The sequence below is a fragment of the Pogona vitticeps genome, chromosome 1 (genome assembly GCF_051106095.1).
Source record: "Pogona vitticeps strain Pit_001003342236 chromosome 1, PviZW2.1, whole genome shotgun sequence".
NCBI classification, from domain to species: Eukaryota; Metazoa; Chordata; class Lepidosauria; order Squamata; family Agamidae; genus Pogona; species Pogona vitticeps.
In genome coordinates this window covers 272334539-272350387 of record NC_135783.1, presented here as the reverse complement: position 1 = coordinate 272350387, position 15849 = coordinate 272334539, and the positions used below count along the sequence as shown (strand labels likewise).

The 15849-nt window shown below is 40.4% G+C and overlaps 1 protein-coding gene across 6 annotated transcripts in view; it reads right to left on the bottom strand.

The window, feature by feature from the left end:
* Window positions 1-229: 229 nt before the first annotated feature.
* MPPED2 (metallophosphoesterase domain containing 2) overlaps window positions 230-15849 on the bottom strand; it is a 179176-nt gene continuing 163556 nt past the window's right edge. For 4 of the 6 annotated variants that reach the window (XM_020795623.3, XM_020795624.3, XM_078384029.1 and 1 more), the window contains exons 6-7: window positions 12167-12280; window positions 230-1881 (exon numbers count right to left, since the gene is read on the bottom strand). In XM_020795623.3, coding sequence (XP_020651282.1) covers window positions 1763-1881; window positions 12167-12280 — 233 coding nt within the window. In that variant the 3' untranslated portion in view covers window positions 230-1762. Of the gene's footprint in view, window positions 1882-3440; window positions 3524-12166; window positions 12281-15849 lie in introns of all 6 variants that reach the window. The other 2 variants (XM_020795628.3, XM_078384030.1) reach the window with 1 other exon arrangement.

Sequence of the window (15849 nt, the reverse complement as noted above, 5' to 3'; positions counted from 1 at the left end):
TCCGGAACTGTGCCTGGTGCATCCTCCATGTATACACACAGAGCCTGAGGCTGAAGCACAACAGCAGACTTAAGAGAGAAATTCTAGTACATTTAACTGGGGTACAGCATGCTTTGCTTTGCTTTTACAGTTTTGCATACTGTGGTAAAAATGCTGTGATAAACAGTTTGTTGCCTCTAAGCATAAAAAAGCTTTCCAAAGTATAAAAAAAGACTGCCCAAACTGGAAGTATTTAAAAATCTTGCAATTTTATTTGCATATAAAGGCCGCTAGATATATAATATCGCAATAAATTTAAAGAAACAACTGCTTTCCTAAATTCAATGGAGATAACATGAAACAGTATAAAGCTCAATAGCATTTACAGTGGTAGAACAGAAGTAACTATTTGCAACAATATTTTGTGCTAGCAAGATTGCATTTACACACAGTGCAAAAAAGGGGGGGGAAAGAGATGGAAAGACAATTCAAGAATATTTTAAATATAAAGGACAACAAAGCCTTATTTTAGTTAGGCTTGATTGTATTCATTTGATTCTATACATGCCTAAAACTGCACAAAGATTTTAAACTTGAGCTCCTTGAGCACTTGGGGGGGAAAGGTGTCACATCCTTCATAATTTAGATGTGCTGTACAGCATAATTTTGCAGATGCTACACTGGCAATATTAAATGCCTCAGTTATAATGCACAAAAAATATATAAAATTCATATTTTAAAGGAGTCTGCATTTACATGGTTTTTACTGCATGGAACACCTGCTCATTGCAGTTTTAATCGCCATATTTTTAAAGCTAAAATAATTTAAGAAACTCAACCCAAACAGTGACAATTTAGATGATCACATACAAGTTTCTGCTATCTAATTGATAATTAAAACAGGCAGAGACAAACTACCCTTAGAAGGCTATTTCCTCCTCACTGATGCATTACTGTCAATAGGCAAGAGTTTACAGTATGCATACCAGTAATGGGGGTAGCCCTCAGTCTGGGAGGCTGTATCCCTCTGAAGTGACATGGTGAACTTCCTCACACTAGCGCACAGACTACCCTCATCTAACAATCTGTAGCAGGTACAGGAACTCTGATGGATCTAAGAGTTTTTTTGGCTTCCAGTCTTCGAAGCGTCAATCAGCATCTACTGAAATGAATAGGGACTCCTCATTCTGTTTTACAGCTCCATCACCTTGTTCCATGACACAGTGAAGCATGCTTAATCCCACGTATTTCAATAGACTTAAGCATACCTAACTTTGTGCTGGACTGTGGCCCACGCATGCTTAGAAACATGCATGGAACTCTGGGTCAGAATGCATACACACGAGAATAAAACTAAGAGAAAGGGAGAGGGTAGCGTTTCATCTTTCGGAATTTTTTTAAAAAAATCAAACAATAACAGTTGTGCAAATTTGGGTGTTTAATTTTTTTAGAACACTGTGTTTTAAATCTTATTTAATAATATTAAAATAAGGTGTCTCACTCATTAAAAGAAAGCTTGGCTGTCCTTCTGAGAACACTTGACAATTTACAATGGCAAGATAATTAAAACATAAAACTTCATTTTACAAATTCACAATGCTTTATCAATTTCAAATGGATGCTGCAGTTCAAAAAAAAGCACAACCTTTATCTTTTTTTTCCTTTTGTACCAACAATTTACAAAAAAAGCCCCACAGTATTTATAAAGAAACATGTTGAGAGAATGAATGTTTTTTAATTAGAAAAATGGCAGTTTATAGACCTTCCCCGATGCAGTAGTGCTTCATGATCCTTGTGGGGTTGGCAGGTCAAATATAATTGGTGGGTTGGTTGGCTGAAAGCTGACTGTACATGTTGAGGCATTAATGTACGTTGTGTAACCGTCTGTCATAATGCCGTAACCTGTAGGGAAAATGTGTCACACTTACTGTAATGTAAACAAACAATGTTGACCTAGTACAGTGCCTCAGGGCGACAAAAAGAAAAAGCTTCTCAAGAGCAGGCTGTTGGAACTGAGTTCAGCCAAGTCTTTCAAAATGTTTCAAGTAGCCCAAAGTCACCACATGATTTCAATTTTTAAGACATACAATAAAGCTATTGCTTTAATAAGAACCTCCTGTTCTTAATTTTTAAAAAATGTATTTGGAGCCAAAGAAATGAGCACAAAAGAATGTTTTCTCTTTTTCTCCCATAGTTCCTTGGTTCTTTTGTAACCGGGAATGTTTCTAGCATTTACCTCAAAAATACTCATTTCAAGCACAGTTTACAGTCCCATCATATTTACTCATATACGTGTATGCATTCATTTCACTTCTGTCACAGGTTTCTTCCAACGCATGTCAATATGCCCAATAAAATGACTAAGAAACAAAAATAACTAAAAAGAAAATAAATTAGAGTATTACAGTGCAATTAATAATGAAGCAATGTTAAAAAAACCCTCTAATTCAAAAAGGGTTATGAACACCATGAACAAATAAGTAAAATGTGCAAAACCCCCATTGGGATATTCTTTCTTAGCAGTCCATTCAATAGCAGAAGCCTGTCTTCAAAGCATTTTACCTGCTGCCTGAAGGACAGGAAAAGGACTTAGACATCCAGGGAAGCAGGTTCCATAACCCAGGAGTAGTTGACTCAAAGACATTCTCATGTCTCCTCACTGCAGACCCCTGTTAAGCATGGCAGAACCACAAGAAGAGCCTTCCGAAAAGATCTTAAAACCTGGGATGGATCATAGGGGAAATGTGATCCGTGACACAACCTGGCCTAAAGTCTTACAGATATTGATAGTCAAAAGAAGCACTTTGAGTTGGCTCTGACCAGTAGCCAGAAGGGCTGGTATACCAAAGTAGTTATGGACTCCCTGGTCTGGATCAGCTGAAACTTCCAAGCATTTTTCAGTGGCAGCCCCACATATAGCACATTGAAATAATCCAGGCAGAACATAACGAAAACATGTGTCATGACAGTCATAGCCAGATCACATTATCTCTAACAGCAGGCACAACTGGTGCAGTAGCTTTAGATGTACAAATATGCTCTGGGCGACTGCCATACACGGAAATCCAAGTCCAGGGATAAATCTGGGAGCACACACTCAAACTGTAAAACTTTAATTTCCAGGAGGCGTTTAACCCCATGAAGTGCAGATCTTTATTTCCTATTCTACCATTTGGAACAGACCAGGAACAGATCTGTCTTGTCAGGATTAACCTTCAGTTAGTTCACCCTCAGCCAGTTCATTACTGACTTCAAACAATGGTTTAGGAGTGAGTCTCCTTGGAGATGGAAATGAGAGAAAGAATTTACACTTAATTTTTATATATGCCAAAGTAAACATCATTTATTAAAATGGAACTTATGCCCAGTAATTCTGCACAAGACCTTCTCTCTTTTATTCAATGATCAAGTTAAACCTACTAAGCAACATAATTTACATTTGTTACTCTTGCTTCTCTTACATCTTCAAAGGTATTTCTTGCAATCCACTGGCCGAGCCTCTCATGTGAAGGGTTGAGTATCACATTAGTGGGAGGTACTGTAGCTTAAAAAGCAAGGGGAGGGGGAGGAGAAACCTGGTCTGTGCAGCAGACCAAGAGACATGCTACAACAGTCTGTATTGACCTTTTGTAGTTGTTCCTATTTATAACAGGGACAAACAGGATCCATCATGCTCTGAAGATTTAAGTCCTATTCAGCTGTTCAGAAAAAAGGTTCATCAGGACACGTACAGAAGGAAAGTCCCTGTTGCTGTAGAAATGGTCAATCTGAAGAGGAAAGCCTTTTTTACCCATACTGGTTTTCCACACAACTGTGGATCCTGGAAAACAATGATCTTGATCCAAGGGAGAACCTCATGGACTGAGCAGAGAGGCACCTCACCTCCAAATTGGATAGTGTCCTCCTGCTCCAGCCACGAGCCACCTACGTCCTTCCTCTTGCCCCTCCCCTCTATAATTCTGTGTGTCTCATCTACATTGTCCACAATGTTAGGATGCTGTTAATTTATAGGTTTTCCTGCCACCTTAGTGGTCTAGTTAAAGACTACTAGACAGAGTAGTCTGACCTCTAAATCTTAATGTAGACCTCAGCTTACAGAAAGGTATTTCAAGATGAGGCACTTGGTCTTTTCTTCATCACAGAACCGGAAGGCTTAGTTATAGTGTGTTTGAAAATGAACAGTTTGGTGTAAAAGAGAAACCTTGTAACACTTTTAAGACTGACTAGTTTTTATCTTTCATAAGCCTGTGTATCTCCAAGCCACTTTCAGTTAGTCTTAAAGATGCTAAAAAGACTTAAAGATGCTACAAGACCTCTGGTTTCTCTTGTGATATAGATTAACACAGCTACCCACTAGATTAGCTTGGTGTAAAGTGTCTCACAAAATATTGGTTTGCCTCCAAATTAATAATCATACTAATTAAGATGCTTAATCTCTGCTACATATGAGAGCAATCAATCACAGTTGCTGTCTAGCCTCTATAAATGTTCTGTTCTTGTTGCTTTTTTAAAAAGACCCTCTTGTGTGACACTAGTGATTTTGTTTTTCAAAGGCAGGGCACTGGAATGTTCGGACAATGACTCCTGGCTTTTCTGAGAACCTGAAGGAAATATAGTGGGGTCTTGACTTAAGAACGGCTTGAGTTAAGAACATTTTGACTTAAGAACCACTCTCATAGGGAAATATTGACTTGACTTAGATACTTAGATTTGAGTTAAGAACTGAAAAAAACCACGTGGGAGGCAGGGAAAGTGCAAAATTTGAACTTTCAGTTAACTGTTGGACAGTGAAAAGGGTGCCTGTCTGCTTCCTCACTCCTCCCAGCATTTAGAGAGTGGATTGGGAGACAGTCTTCGGACTGCCTGGTACTGCCTGGACTGTCTTTTCCCTGCCTTCCCTGAACCTTTCTTGACCTAAGAGAAAAAGAAACAAAATATCCCCCTCTAGTGGTCGAAGGCGGAATAGCAGCTTCCCATTAGTTTCTATGGACGGAAAAGAGCAGATACGGATCAAATGGTTTTCAATGCATTCCTATGGGAAATTCAAATTTGACCTGAGAACTTTTTGACTTGAGAACCGCCTTCCAATACGGATTCAGTTCTCAAGTCAAGACCCCACTGTAGACAACGTGCGCAAGACAGCTGTCATTGACATGGAACTGAGTAAACTGCAGATGGACATTGTTGCCCTGCAAGAGACAAGATTGCCAGACATGAGATCTGTCAAAGAAAAAACTTCTCATTCTTCTGACAGGGAAAACCACTGAATGAGACCAGGGAACATGGTGTTGGCTTTACAGTCAGAAATACTGTGCTGAGATCCATTGTTCCATCTCCTGTAGGGAGTGAAAGAATCCTGTCTCTGCAGCTCCACTCATCAGTGGGACTGGTCACCCTCATTAGTGCATATGCACCAGCACTGTTGTCCACAACAGAAGTCACAGACAAATTCTACGACGATTTGGCAGCTACTATCAAAAAAAAATTCCCGAGAGAGAACCACAGTTCATTCTTGGAAACTTTAACACTAGAGTTGGTGCTGACCACAATTCTTGGCCCACTTGTCTAGGCTGTTTTGGAATTAGGAAGATGAACAAAAATGGCCAATGCTTACTGGAGTTTTGCTATTATTATGGTCTTTGTGTCAGCAATATGTTCTTTAATACGAAGCTTCAACACAGTTTCCTGGAGACATCCAAGATCGAAGCATTGGCATCAGCTCAATTTGATCCTCACTAGACGTTCTAGCCTTCCTAGTATCACGATCACACGCAGTTACCAGAGTGCTGATTGCAATACTGATCACTCCCTGGTGTGTAGTAGAGTAAAATAGTGAGTAAAGAGATTGTATCACACGAAAAAGGAAGGAAGACCACGTATTGACATCAGCAAGACTTGAGATCAAAGAAAAGTGGAAGAACTTGCCCAAGTGCTTGAAGAAACCCTTCCAGGCCCGGCTGATGCAAATGCACCTGAACGACGGGAACATTTCAAGAACGCTGTGTATAACACCACCTTATCCACATTTGGCAAGAAGACAAAAAAAGACAGCAGACTGGTTTGAAGCCCATTCAGATGAGTTGATGCCAGCCATCGAGGATGAGAGCTCTTGTAGCATACAAAGCCTGTCCTAGTGAGTACAACTTGCAAGCTCTTCGAGCTGCTCGTAGCCAAGTCCAACAGGCTGCCAGGAGATGCTCCAACAATTACTGGCTTCAGCTCTGCTCTCAGATACAGATAGCAACGGACACACAAAGGAATATATTACGGTCTCAAGCAGGCTTTAGGTCCAATACAGAAGAAATCTGCTTCCTTGAAGTCTGCTATAGGCGTGATCATCCAGGACCGAGCACAGCAGATGGAACGGGTGCAGCACTACTCTGAGCTATATTCCAGAGAGAATGTAGTAACTGAAGAGGCACTAAATAACATCAAGTGCCTGCCTGTCTTGGAAGAGTTGGACAATGAACAAACCTTAGCAGAAATATAAGTTGCTTTGGATTCCCTCGTCTCCGGCAATGCATCACCACCGAGCTGTATGAAATCTTTTGTCTCTTCTGGAAGGTGGAGTACCATAGGACATGAAAGATACAAACATCATCACATTGTATAAGAACAAAGGAGACAGGGGTGACTGCAATAACTACCGTGGCATCTCTCTTCTTAGTGTGGTAGGGAAGCTGCTTGCCCGTGTTGTGCTGAAGAGGCTCCAGGTGCTTGCAGACAGAGTCTATCCAAAATCATAGTATGGATTTTAAGCTAATAGATCCACCACTGACATGGTATTCTCCCTCATATAGTTGCAGGAGAAATGTAGGGAACAACAACAGCCACTCTTTGTGGCCTTCATAGATCTTACAAAGGCCTTTGATTTAGTTAGCAGGGACAGCCTTTTTGAAATACTTCCCAAGATTGGATGTCCACCTCGACTCCTTAACATCATCAGGTCCTTTCATGAGGAAATGAAGGACACCGTAGTTTTTGATGGCTCAACATCAGATCCCTTTGATATCCGAAGCCGAGTGAAACAGGGCTGTGTCCTCGTGCCAACCCTGCTTGGGATCTTTTTTGCTGTCATGCTGAAGCACACCTTTGGAACTGCAACAGAAGGTGTCTATCTCTGGACTAGATCAGATGGAAAGCTCTTTAATCTCTCTAGATTGAGAGCAAAGACCAAAGAGTCCAGCTGAAATGCATGTGGGACCCTCTTCACCGATGATGCAGCTGTTGTTGCCCACTCTGCTGAAGACCTCCAACAACTCATGAATTGCTTTAGCAAGGCCTGCCAAGACTTTGGATTAACCATCAGCCTGAAGAAAACACAAGTCATGGGCCAGGGCGTGGACTCACCTCCCTCTATTACCATCTCCACACAAGAATTGGAGGTTGTTCATGATTTTGTGTACTTTGGCTCAATGAACTCTGACACTCTCTCCCTAGATGTTGAGCTGGATAAACGCATTGACAAAGCAGCTACCACGTTCTCTAGACTCACAAAGAGAGTATGGCTTAATAAGAAGCTGACGGCATATACCAAGATCCAGGTCTATAGAGCCTGTGTCCTGAGCACACTCCTGTACTGCAGTGAGTCCTGGATCCTTCGTGCACAGCAGGAGAGGAAGCTGAACACATTCCATATGCCTTGTCTTGATTTTTGGTATCACCTGACAGGACAAAGTTCCAAATAGAGTAGTCCTAGAACAAGCTGGAATTTTTAGCATGTAGACATCACTGAAACAGTGACGTCTACGTTGGCTTGGGCGTGTTGTGAGAATGGCTGATGGTTGGCTTGGGCGTGTTGTGAGAATGGCTGATGGTCAGATTCCAAAAGATTTCCTGTATGGAGAATTAGTGCAGGGAAACCGCCCCAGAGGAGACCATAGCTGCAATACAAGGATATGTGCAAGCGGGATCTGAAGGCCTTAGGAATGGACCTCAACACATGGGAACCCTTGACATCTGAGCATTCAGCCGGGAGGCAGGCCGTGCATCATGGCCTCTCCCATTTTGAAGAGACACGTCTCCAGCAAGCTAAGGCAAAGAGGCAGTCCCAAAAGCAGCAAAATCAGGGAGCTGGACAGGGGACAGATTGTATTTGTCTTCAATGTGGAAGGATTGTCACTCTCAAATTGGCCTTCTTAGCCACACTAGACACTGTTCCAAGTCCTCCATACAGAGCACATTATTATAGTCTCTTGAGACCAAAGGATGACTAATCTTTAAAGGCAGGGGAGAGTTCAGAAGTGAACAAAGTGAGTGGACTTCTACCGGCAAAGTGTGAGTGTCACCTTTAAAACATATAGTTTGGCCCTCATTAAATTGAAATGTTACCTATATTTTAATCTAAAAGAATATGTATGTACAGCCTTATAAGAAAAGGACAAAACCTCACCACTCAGCATTTCAGTGGTCAGGGGAACAGTGGATCAAATCCAATAACTCCTTCCAGTTTCTGGATAGTTTCTGACTGGTGGTTAAATAACTGCACATGTGCAGCCGAAGCTGACAAACTGAGGGTGTGACCACACAGTGAGGGAAACACAATTTCACTTTTGTTCATTTAGTGTGAAGTCGCACCAGGGAATTCAGGTCTCCGTGGGTCTTTCTCCATTAACTGGCCATACAGGGAAAGAGAGGAAGCCTTGTCTGTAGATGGTTTACATGGTTAAAAGAGAACTGCCTAAAAAGCATTAAATAATACTTCATCATCTTGTTAGCTTTGCCATAAGTGGCTAAAACAAGGAAGAGTGGCTTTGTTCACCCACAGAAAGAAAGAAAGAAAGAAAGAAAGAAAGAAAGAAAGAAAGAAAGAAAGAAAGAAAGAAAGAAAGAAAGAAGGAAGGAAGGAAGGAAGGAAGGACGGAAGGAAGGAAGGACGGAAGGAAGGAAGGACGGACGGAAGGAAGGAAGGAAGGAAGGAAGGAAGGAAGGAAGGAAGGAAGGAAGGAAGGAAGGAAGGAAGGAAGGAAGGAAGGAAGGAAGGAAGGAAGGAAGGAAGGAAGGAAGGAAGGAAGGAAGGAAGGAAGGAAGGAAGGAAGGAAGGAAGGAAGGAAGGAAGGAAGGAAGGATGGATCAATTTTGTCATGGACTTTGCTCACTGTTCCCTGAGTGTATGCTGACTTCCTCCTCTCTGGTTTAAAAAATGCTTTGCCAACAGACATTAGTTGTCATTCTTTTAGTGTGTGCTGGTAGAATAATGGCTTTTCTGCATCAGTTCAGGTGATTCCACATCTGAACCAATGTGAATCGATCTGGGTTTTAAAAAAAACAAACAGAAGCTCCAGCAGTGGAGGTGAAAAAGAAAGGTTTTAGGGGAGGGAACTCTTGAATGGATTTGAGTTTCCTTTGCATTATACAGTCAATAGAAAAAAATTATAATACAGTGGTGCCTCACTTAGCGATGTTAATCCGTTCCGGAAAAAACATCACTAAGTGATTTAATCACTAAGCGATATTAAAAAGCCCATAGGGACGTATTAAAACGCGTTTAATACGTTCCTATGGGCTAAAAACTTACCTTAAAGCGAGATTCCTCCATAGCAGCGGCCATTTTGGGTGCCTCTAAAGTGAGGCAAACCAGCAACAGCCATTTTGTTTTTGCGACGGCCATTTTGGAACCGCTGATCAGCTGTTTAAAAAAGTTCGCTTTGCCATGATCGCTTCCCCACGATCATTGCAAAGCGAATTTTAGCCATAGGGGACATCACTAAGTGATTGCTCCAGCGATGGCCAAAAGTCCATTGCAAAGCAATTTCATCGCTCAATGGAGCGATTGCTAAGCGAGGCACCACTGTAAATCTGACCCAAACTGCATTATTCCTGCATTATTTCCAGTGTAGTTGCATACTGAGTTGGGGAGTTCCATGTGCAGCACGAACTAAAGGCATGATCCCTCATCTCCCCAGGAATATGTATGCAGACATTTGCTTGCTCAGAATGATTTAGGTCTCTAGGCATTTTGGGGCATCTGAGGCTTGAGCGTTATGAAGAAGAATACAGGAAAAATCATGTTTCTGCTCATTTTAATGAGCAGTTACTTTTGTGCTGAATGAGACAACTCAAAGAAATAGAATCTGTTATTATTTTGATACTTCTGAATGCTCATTAACTTCCTTTATACTTACAGCATGCACTACCAACCTAGTCATAAACTTAACTTTTACAATGCTGAGCCTCATCATTGCTTTCATAATGATCTCCCATGGTAAGAGACCTTTGCTTTCTGTCAGCCTAACACTAATGCCACTGGAAATTTGATTACTTTCAGCTTGCAGTGCAACTACAAAAGCTGCAGGCAATTTGCATGCTATACTTAGGCCTACTTTTTCTTATTTTTTTCTGGTATTCACTTAACACTGATATTCTAGCATTTATATTATTTATAATATTTATATTATTATGTCTGAATCTTTCTTAGATGCATAAGGGTACTTGTATGAATGCTGCTGTGATTAAGGCTCTCTCTGTGTTTTTCATTATAAAGTCCTTGTTTACAGGACTGCACAAAAATTCATTTGATTTAAAGTTATATGGACTTGGGGAAAATCAACAATGCCATGCAAGTGACCCATATTTTCCTGTATAAAGTCCTCCAATTGTGTGAGCCTATGGAGAGCTTAATTAGAGACAGCAGAATATGTGGGTTGGTAGTGGGGAATATAAAGCATTTAAAGATGTAATTTTTAGTTCTAAGGTCACAGAGTATTGCTCTTTCTACCAGACAATATTTTTAGTATTTATCTCACTAGGCTATAAAAGCTACTGAAATTCATTAAATATTTAAAAATCATAGACATTTTACCTCAGGAACCTCTCGTTAGCTCATGCCCAGCTATGGAAGCTTATTGTGCAATAAAGTTTCCTTTTTTTTGAAATGAACATGAAGGCAGGATGTTTTGAAAATATCATCTGAAATATCTACAAGCTACTATAAACATAATAAGGTGAGATTTAATTTTAAAATGCATGCGTGCCCACGTGTATTTCATTTGGTGTCTTATTTCTCCATCTGTCCTATTATTTGGGATATGTTTCCCAAATATAACTTTCCTTAAGAAACAGATGCAGAATGAAGCGACTTGCCTCACATAAAGTAATTGTTATCAACGGCATCCTTTATTTGACTGACTGTAGATCAGTTAAAACTGTTCTCCATATTCGCAAATCATACCGGATTGTTGTTCACACTGGACAGAACATGAAGGAATCTGTGCTCTCACCTACTAACCTTAGAGCATATCAGGCACAGAAGAGCAGGGGCTACATATTTCTGCAACACCATGTTGCCCTGAGCTATAAATGGTACAACAAACAAAGATGACACCACCACAGATTGGCACTATCTGCTTTGCATCACTCGAGGAGTGATACTGATGAACAATTCTCAATATGCTGTACACCTGAGCAATTTACGTCTTGCTTTTCTAATACTGCATTAAGCAAGGGCCCTGAAACAGTTGATGAAACGTAGTGCATTGAATGTTTCTGGAGTTTCCCACCACTTTGACTTTTAGCTTTACGCCAAAATATTTTCTCTGGCAAGATTTTATATCTTTCCTCACGTAAACATCTTTCTATGATGGAACTCCTTCTTGCTCTGGATCCATCCATAAAACATATCATGGTTCTCGAAATGCTTAAGAGCTTCTTTTCTTCCTTTTAATGCTTGGCATCATTTTAATGCAGTATTAATGCAAGACAAGTTACTATCTGGAGTAGAAGCTCAACATTTTAAAATGTCTTGTTTTATTCTTAAAACAGCTACTATAGCCATAGTCTACTCTACTGCTGCCTCGCCACTACAGTTCAGATGATTTCATTTGCCTTCATGTATTCCCAGATAGGCTTTTTGCCATGAGACATGGGAGGGCCAGTCCTGCTTCAATCCCTCCTTTGCTAGAAAACTGATCTATGTGACATCTGATATATTTTAAATTAACAATTGTCCACATCTTCCCCCAAGGTCACTAATTTCCTGGTTAAAAATGTGATAATATTCAGTAGGTTCTGTGATAACAAAACCCTCAGATTTCACAATCCACATCCCAATCAAACTCCAAGGAATCTGTTTTTACAAATGACCCATTTTTTACCATTTTTTTGTTTGAACATCCACTTCTGGCATTTAAAAAAACCCCATAAAGATTTACTCAGTAGCCAGCATCTTCCTATCACGTCTACCTCTTACCTTCATGGATTCCGCCAAAGACATGGAGTTTGGGCCTTACTCGCCTTTGTACTGTATTTAACAGTTCCACACAACCAACTCTTTGCAGCTCCTTTGGAACCCAGTCTCGAAAACCTGAAAGGAAAATGCAATCAATACTCTTAATTTTCTCTATTCAGGTAAGGTTTCAGGCAGACTTTCAGGAAACTATAACTCACTGAAGGTTTATTGCATTATCTGTAACCCTAACATCTCCATTAAAGCTTGCAATGGCTTTTAAGAAACTTTTCATTGTCACTTTGCCTCTTTTAGGTTTCTGGGCATTCTCCCTCCCCCATTAGGTCTGCCTCCTCTTTCCCAATTAGCATTTATCTCAGTGTAATTTGATTTATTAAATCACAAATATAGAATCTTCTACATCACATGAGTCTCTTATGACGTTTATTCCCGGTATTAGTGCCATCTCCCCACTCCCCCAGCTCCTTCTGTAACCGCTTTTGCCAGACTGGTCAAATAAGATCATGGTCACCTTCTTTGAATAGTGGGGCAGACTTAACTCTCTGCCAAATACTCAAAATACCAAAAACTTCACAATGTGTACACGAGGAAGCATGTGAGTCTGTCTAGTTTCCTCCAATCCCGAGAAAACATACAGTGCATGATGTGCTTAAGAGTCTTCCCAAATGCTGAAGAAAAAAAAGGGAGCAGCCCCAACTTATACAGAACTCTGTGTATTATCTTGAAAAGCTTTATTTTATACTGAATAACTCTTTATGCTGGAAATGTTACATGCTCAAAACAATGGGCAATGACAGGGAGCCTCACAGTGGCTGAAGCAAAATCAAGAGAGAACCAACCATGACTTCCTAAGAAACAAGGCCTATCAAAACCCAGCTATTCCTAAGATCTGGCCAGGAAGAAAGCAATAAAGGTAATAGTGAAAGAACTCTTAGCATGTTGGCATTAACTGAACACTTTTAAAGAAAAAGCTACTGAGTTCTACAGACAATGCAGGAAATCCATAAAGCCTGACATCAATTATTGTAGAACTTTGTGGTCTGGAACACTGCATGCATAAAGATCAGAAGGGTGAAAAGTGCTAAGCAGGAGAAGAATTAAATCAGTATGAATGGAGGCTGCACATTCATCCCTGGTTTTACTTAATCAACTTCAAAAGTGCTACACCAGGAACAAATTTGGCTAATGCTATTTCAGCAATGTGGGCCATTCATTCAATTAGCTCATATGGTTCCCTTCTAATATATACAGACAATGTGCAATTTTAGAAATTCTGGCATTAAGTTTCAGATTAAAATCCCATTGGTTAAGAACAATTAGAATTTCATAGTCATGTGCAGATTGTTAAGTGGCAGTCACAAACTTCTTGCAAATATTCTGGTAACACATCTGAAATGTTATGAGATTGGTTTGTCACATACCAGCCCCATAGCAAGCACAAATAAATTCATAAATCTTTCCATCTGCTCAATTTTAAGGTACTACTAAAGGCTGCAGTCACAGTGAGAAGCTCTCAAGCAAGTTTCAGCTACTACTCCTCAACTTTCCACATATTATGGGAAAAGATGGAGCAAATACTTGAAAATTTCCTCATCCCTGATGAAGAAACATGTTTTGTCACATTGGAAAAAATGGCCAACTGCAGCAAAAAATTTCATTCCTGCTTGAAAGTGAAAAGGCCAGGCCTTTTTTTATCATCATCATCATCATCATCATCATCATCATCATCATCATCATCATCATCAGCAGCAGCAGCAGCAGCAGCAGCAGCAGCAGCAACATGCCCCCACCCCACCCCAAAAGTATTGTTGGTGCAGAAAACATTTTGCCAAACTTTGCACAAAAATATAAAAAACTATGAAAAGCAGTATGAAATCTTCATTCACAACAAAATGACAAAATGCACAAGTACTTCCATAAACTCATCCAAAGCAGAAAATAAAATAAGAGAACACTGACATACCTATTGCGGGCTCACACTGTAGTAGGGAGCCAAAGCAACAGGAACAAGTTGAGTTGAAAATTCCATGAACTACCTTGTTACCTTCCAGTCAGTCATGGGGCAAGATGATAAAACTGAAGGCTCTCTTGTGCTGTGTTCAGCCAATGGTCTATCTAGCCTTCTGTGGTCAACTGGCTGGCAGCACGTCAACAAAGTTTCAGACAGAGTTCTGTACTTAGGGTGAACACCACAGGGAAAGGGCGCAAATAATACATCCATTTCCACTCCCATCAGAGACTGGACAACATAATGGCCCTTCTCACTTGGGATGGGGCAGATTTCAAATCTTCTCCACCTAAATCATTCCCCAAAGTTTATCTGCCAGTAAGTTCTCCTTATTTTACCATGAATTATCAGATTTTGGCATTTCATATATGTTATCATTTTTGCTCTGTATGCATTTGTTCATGTACTTGTATGCTGGCCATCCTCTTGATCTAAAAAAATTCTTAGCATCTTGCAATAAATACTTGTTTGAAAAGCTTCTATCTTTTAATTGTAACCTGTGTTAAAGTCAATGATTTCATTCACATTGCAGTTGAACTGAGAATGCACAGCACAGTACAATGTACATTCTCAAAAGCAAATTACGTTCTTTATTTTAAAAAGCCATTCTGGGTCGTCTCTGTTTCAACTTTTCTTGCATAGCTATTATACCAGTTTTCAAGGTACTTATATTTGGAAATGGGATACGGAGGATAGGACTGGCCACTAGGAAGAGGAGCAGTGGTACCAGTTTTGGAACAGTTGGAGAAAATGAACTGCACTGGCAGCACTGGCTGGGGAGAACGGGTCTAGCAGTGACCAAGAAGCAATTATGGTAGGGAGAGGGGGACAAGCAGTGGCTATCTGTTACAGAAGAGCCCTCCATACATTACACAGCTCTGCAGCAGAGGTGCTTTCTCCTGTGAATTATTCCTTGGAAAAATCCTATTCCCATGGCAGTAAGACCAATCTTACCTGTGACTGCTGCCTACATCTTGGTCATCTACCTAGTGCTTTTCCTGTTCCAACAGCTATGTGGGATGGTGCCACAAAAGGGCAATTCTCACAGTATAGCTATAATGTGGAAAATGCAACTGACCATAGAGATTATTGTGACCAAAAATCCAATTTCACTCCCAGACAGCCTGGAAAATTATGAATATTATTGGTAGGATCATGGGTTCTACAACCTTGGTAGAAATGTCTCAGCAGCAAAACCTTTGATGCCCATAGATTATTACACTCACAGACAACTTTCAATAAAGAGGTTCAGAACATCAAGTAATAAAAATGTTTCTGCAATAATAATGTGCATTTCCACAACCCTAAATTTAAAGCAGAGTCCTAATTGCCCCACAAAGGATTGTACAGTGAAACCTCTACTTACGAACGTCCCTACGTATGAATGATCCAACTTACGAACAGCTCCATTCGCAAAATGTTGCTTCTACTTGCGAACGGAGCTTCAAGATATGAACAAAAAAAGTGGGGCAGGTGGGGAAAGCGCAAAATTTGAACTTTCTGTTAAACGTTGTCTAGCGCAGAGGCTGTTTGTCTGCAACACCGTTTGTCCAAGCGGTTAAAGAGTGGATAGGGAGAGAGTCTTCACACTGCCTGGTACAGTATTGCCTGGTACTGCCTGGTATTGTACTGTATTTATTTTTGGCTTAATTTTTTTTCCGATTATTTGATTTTTGGA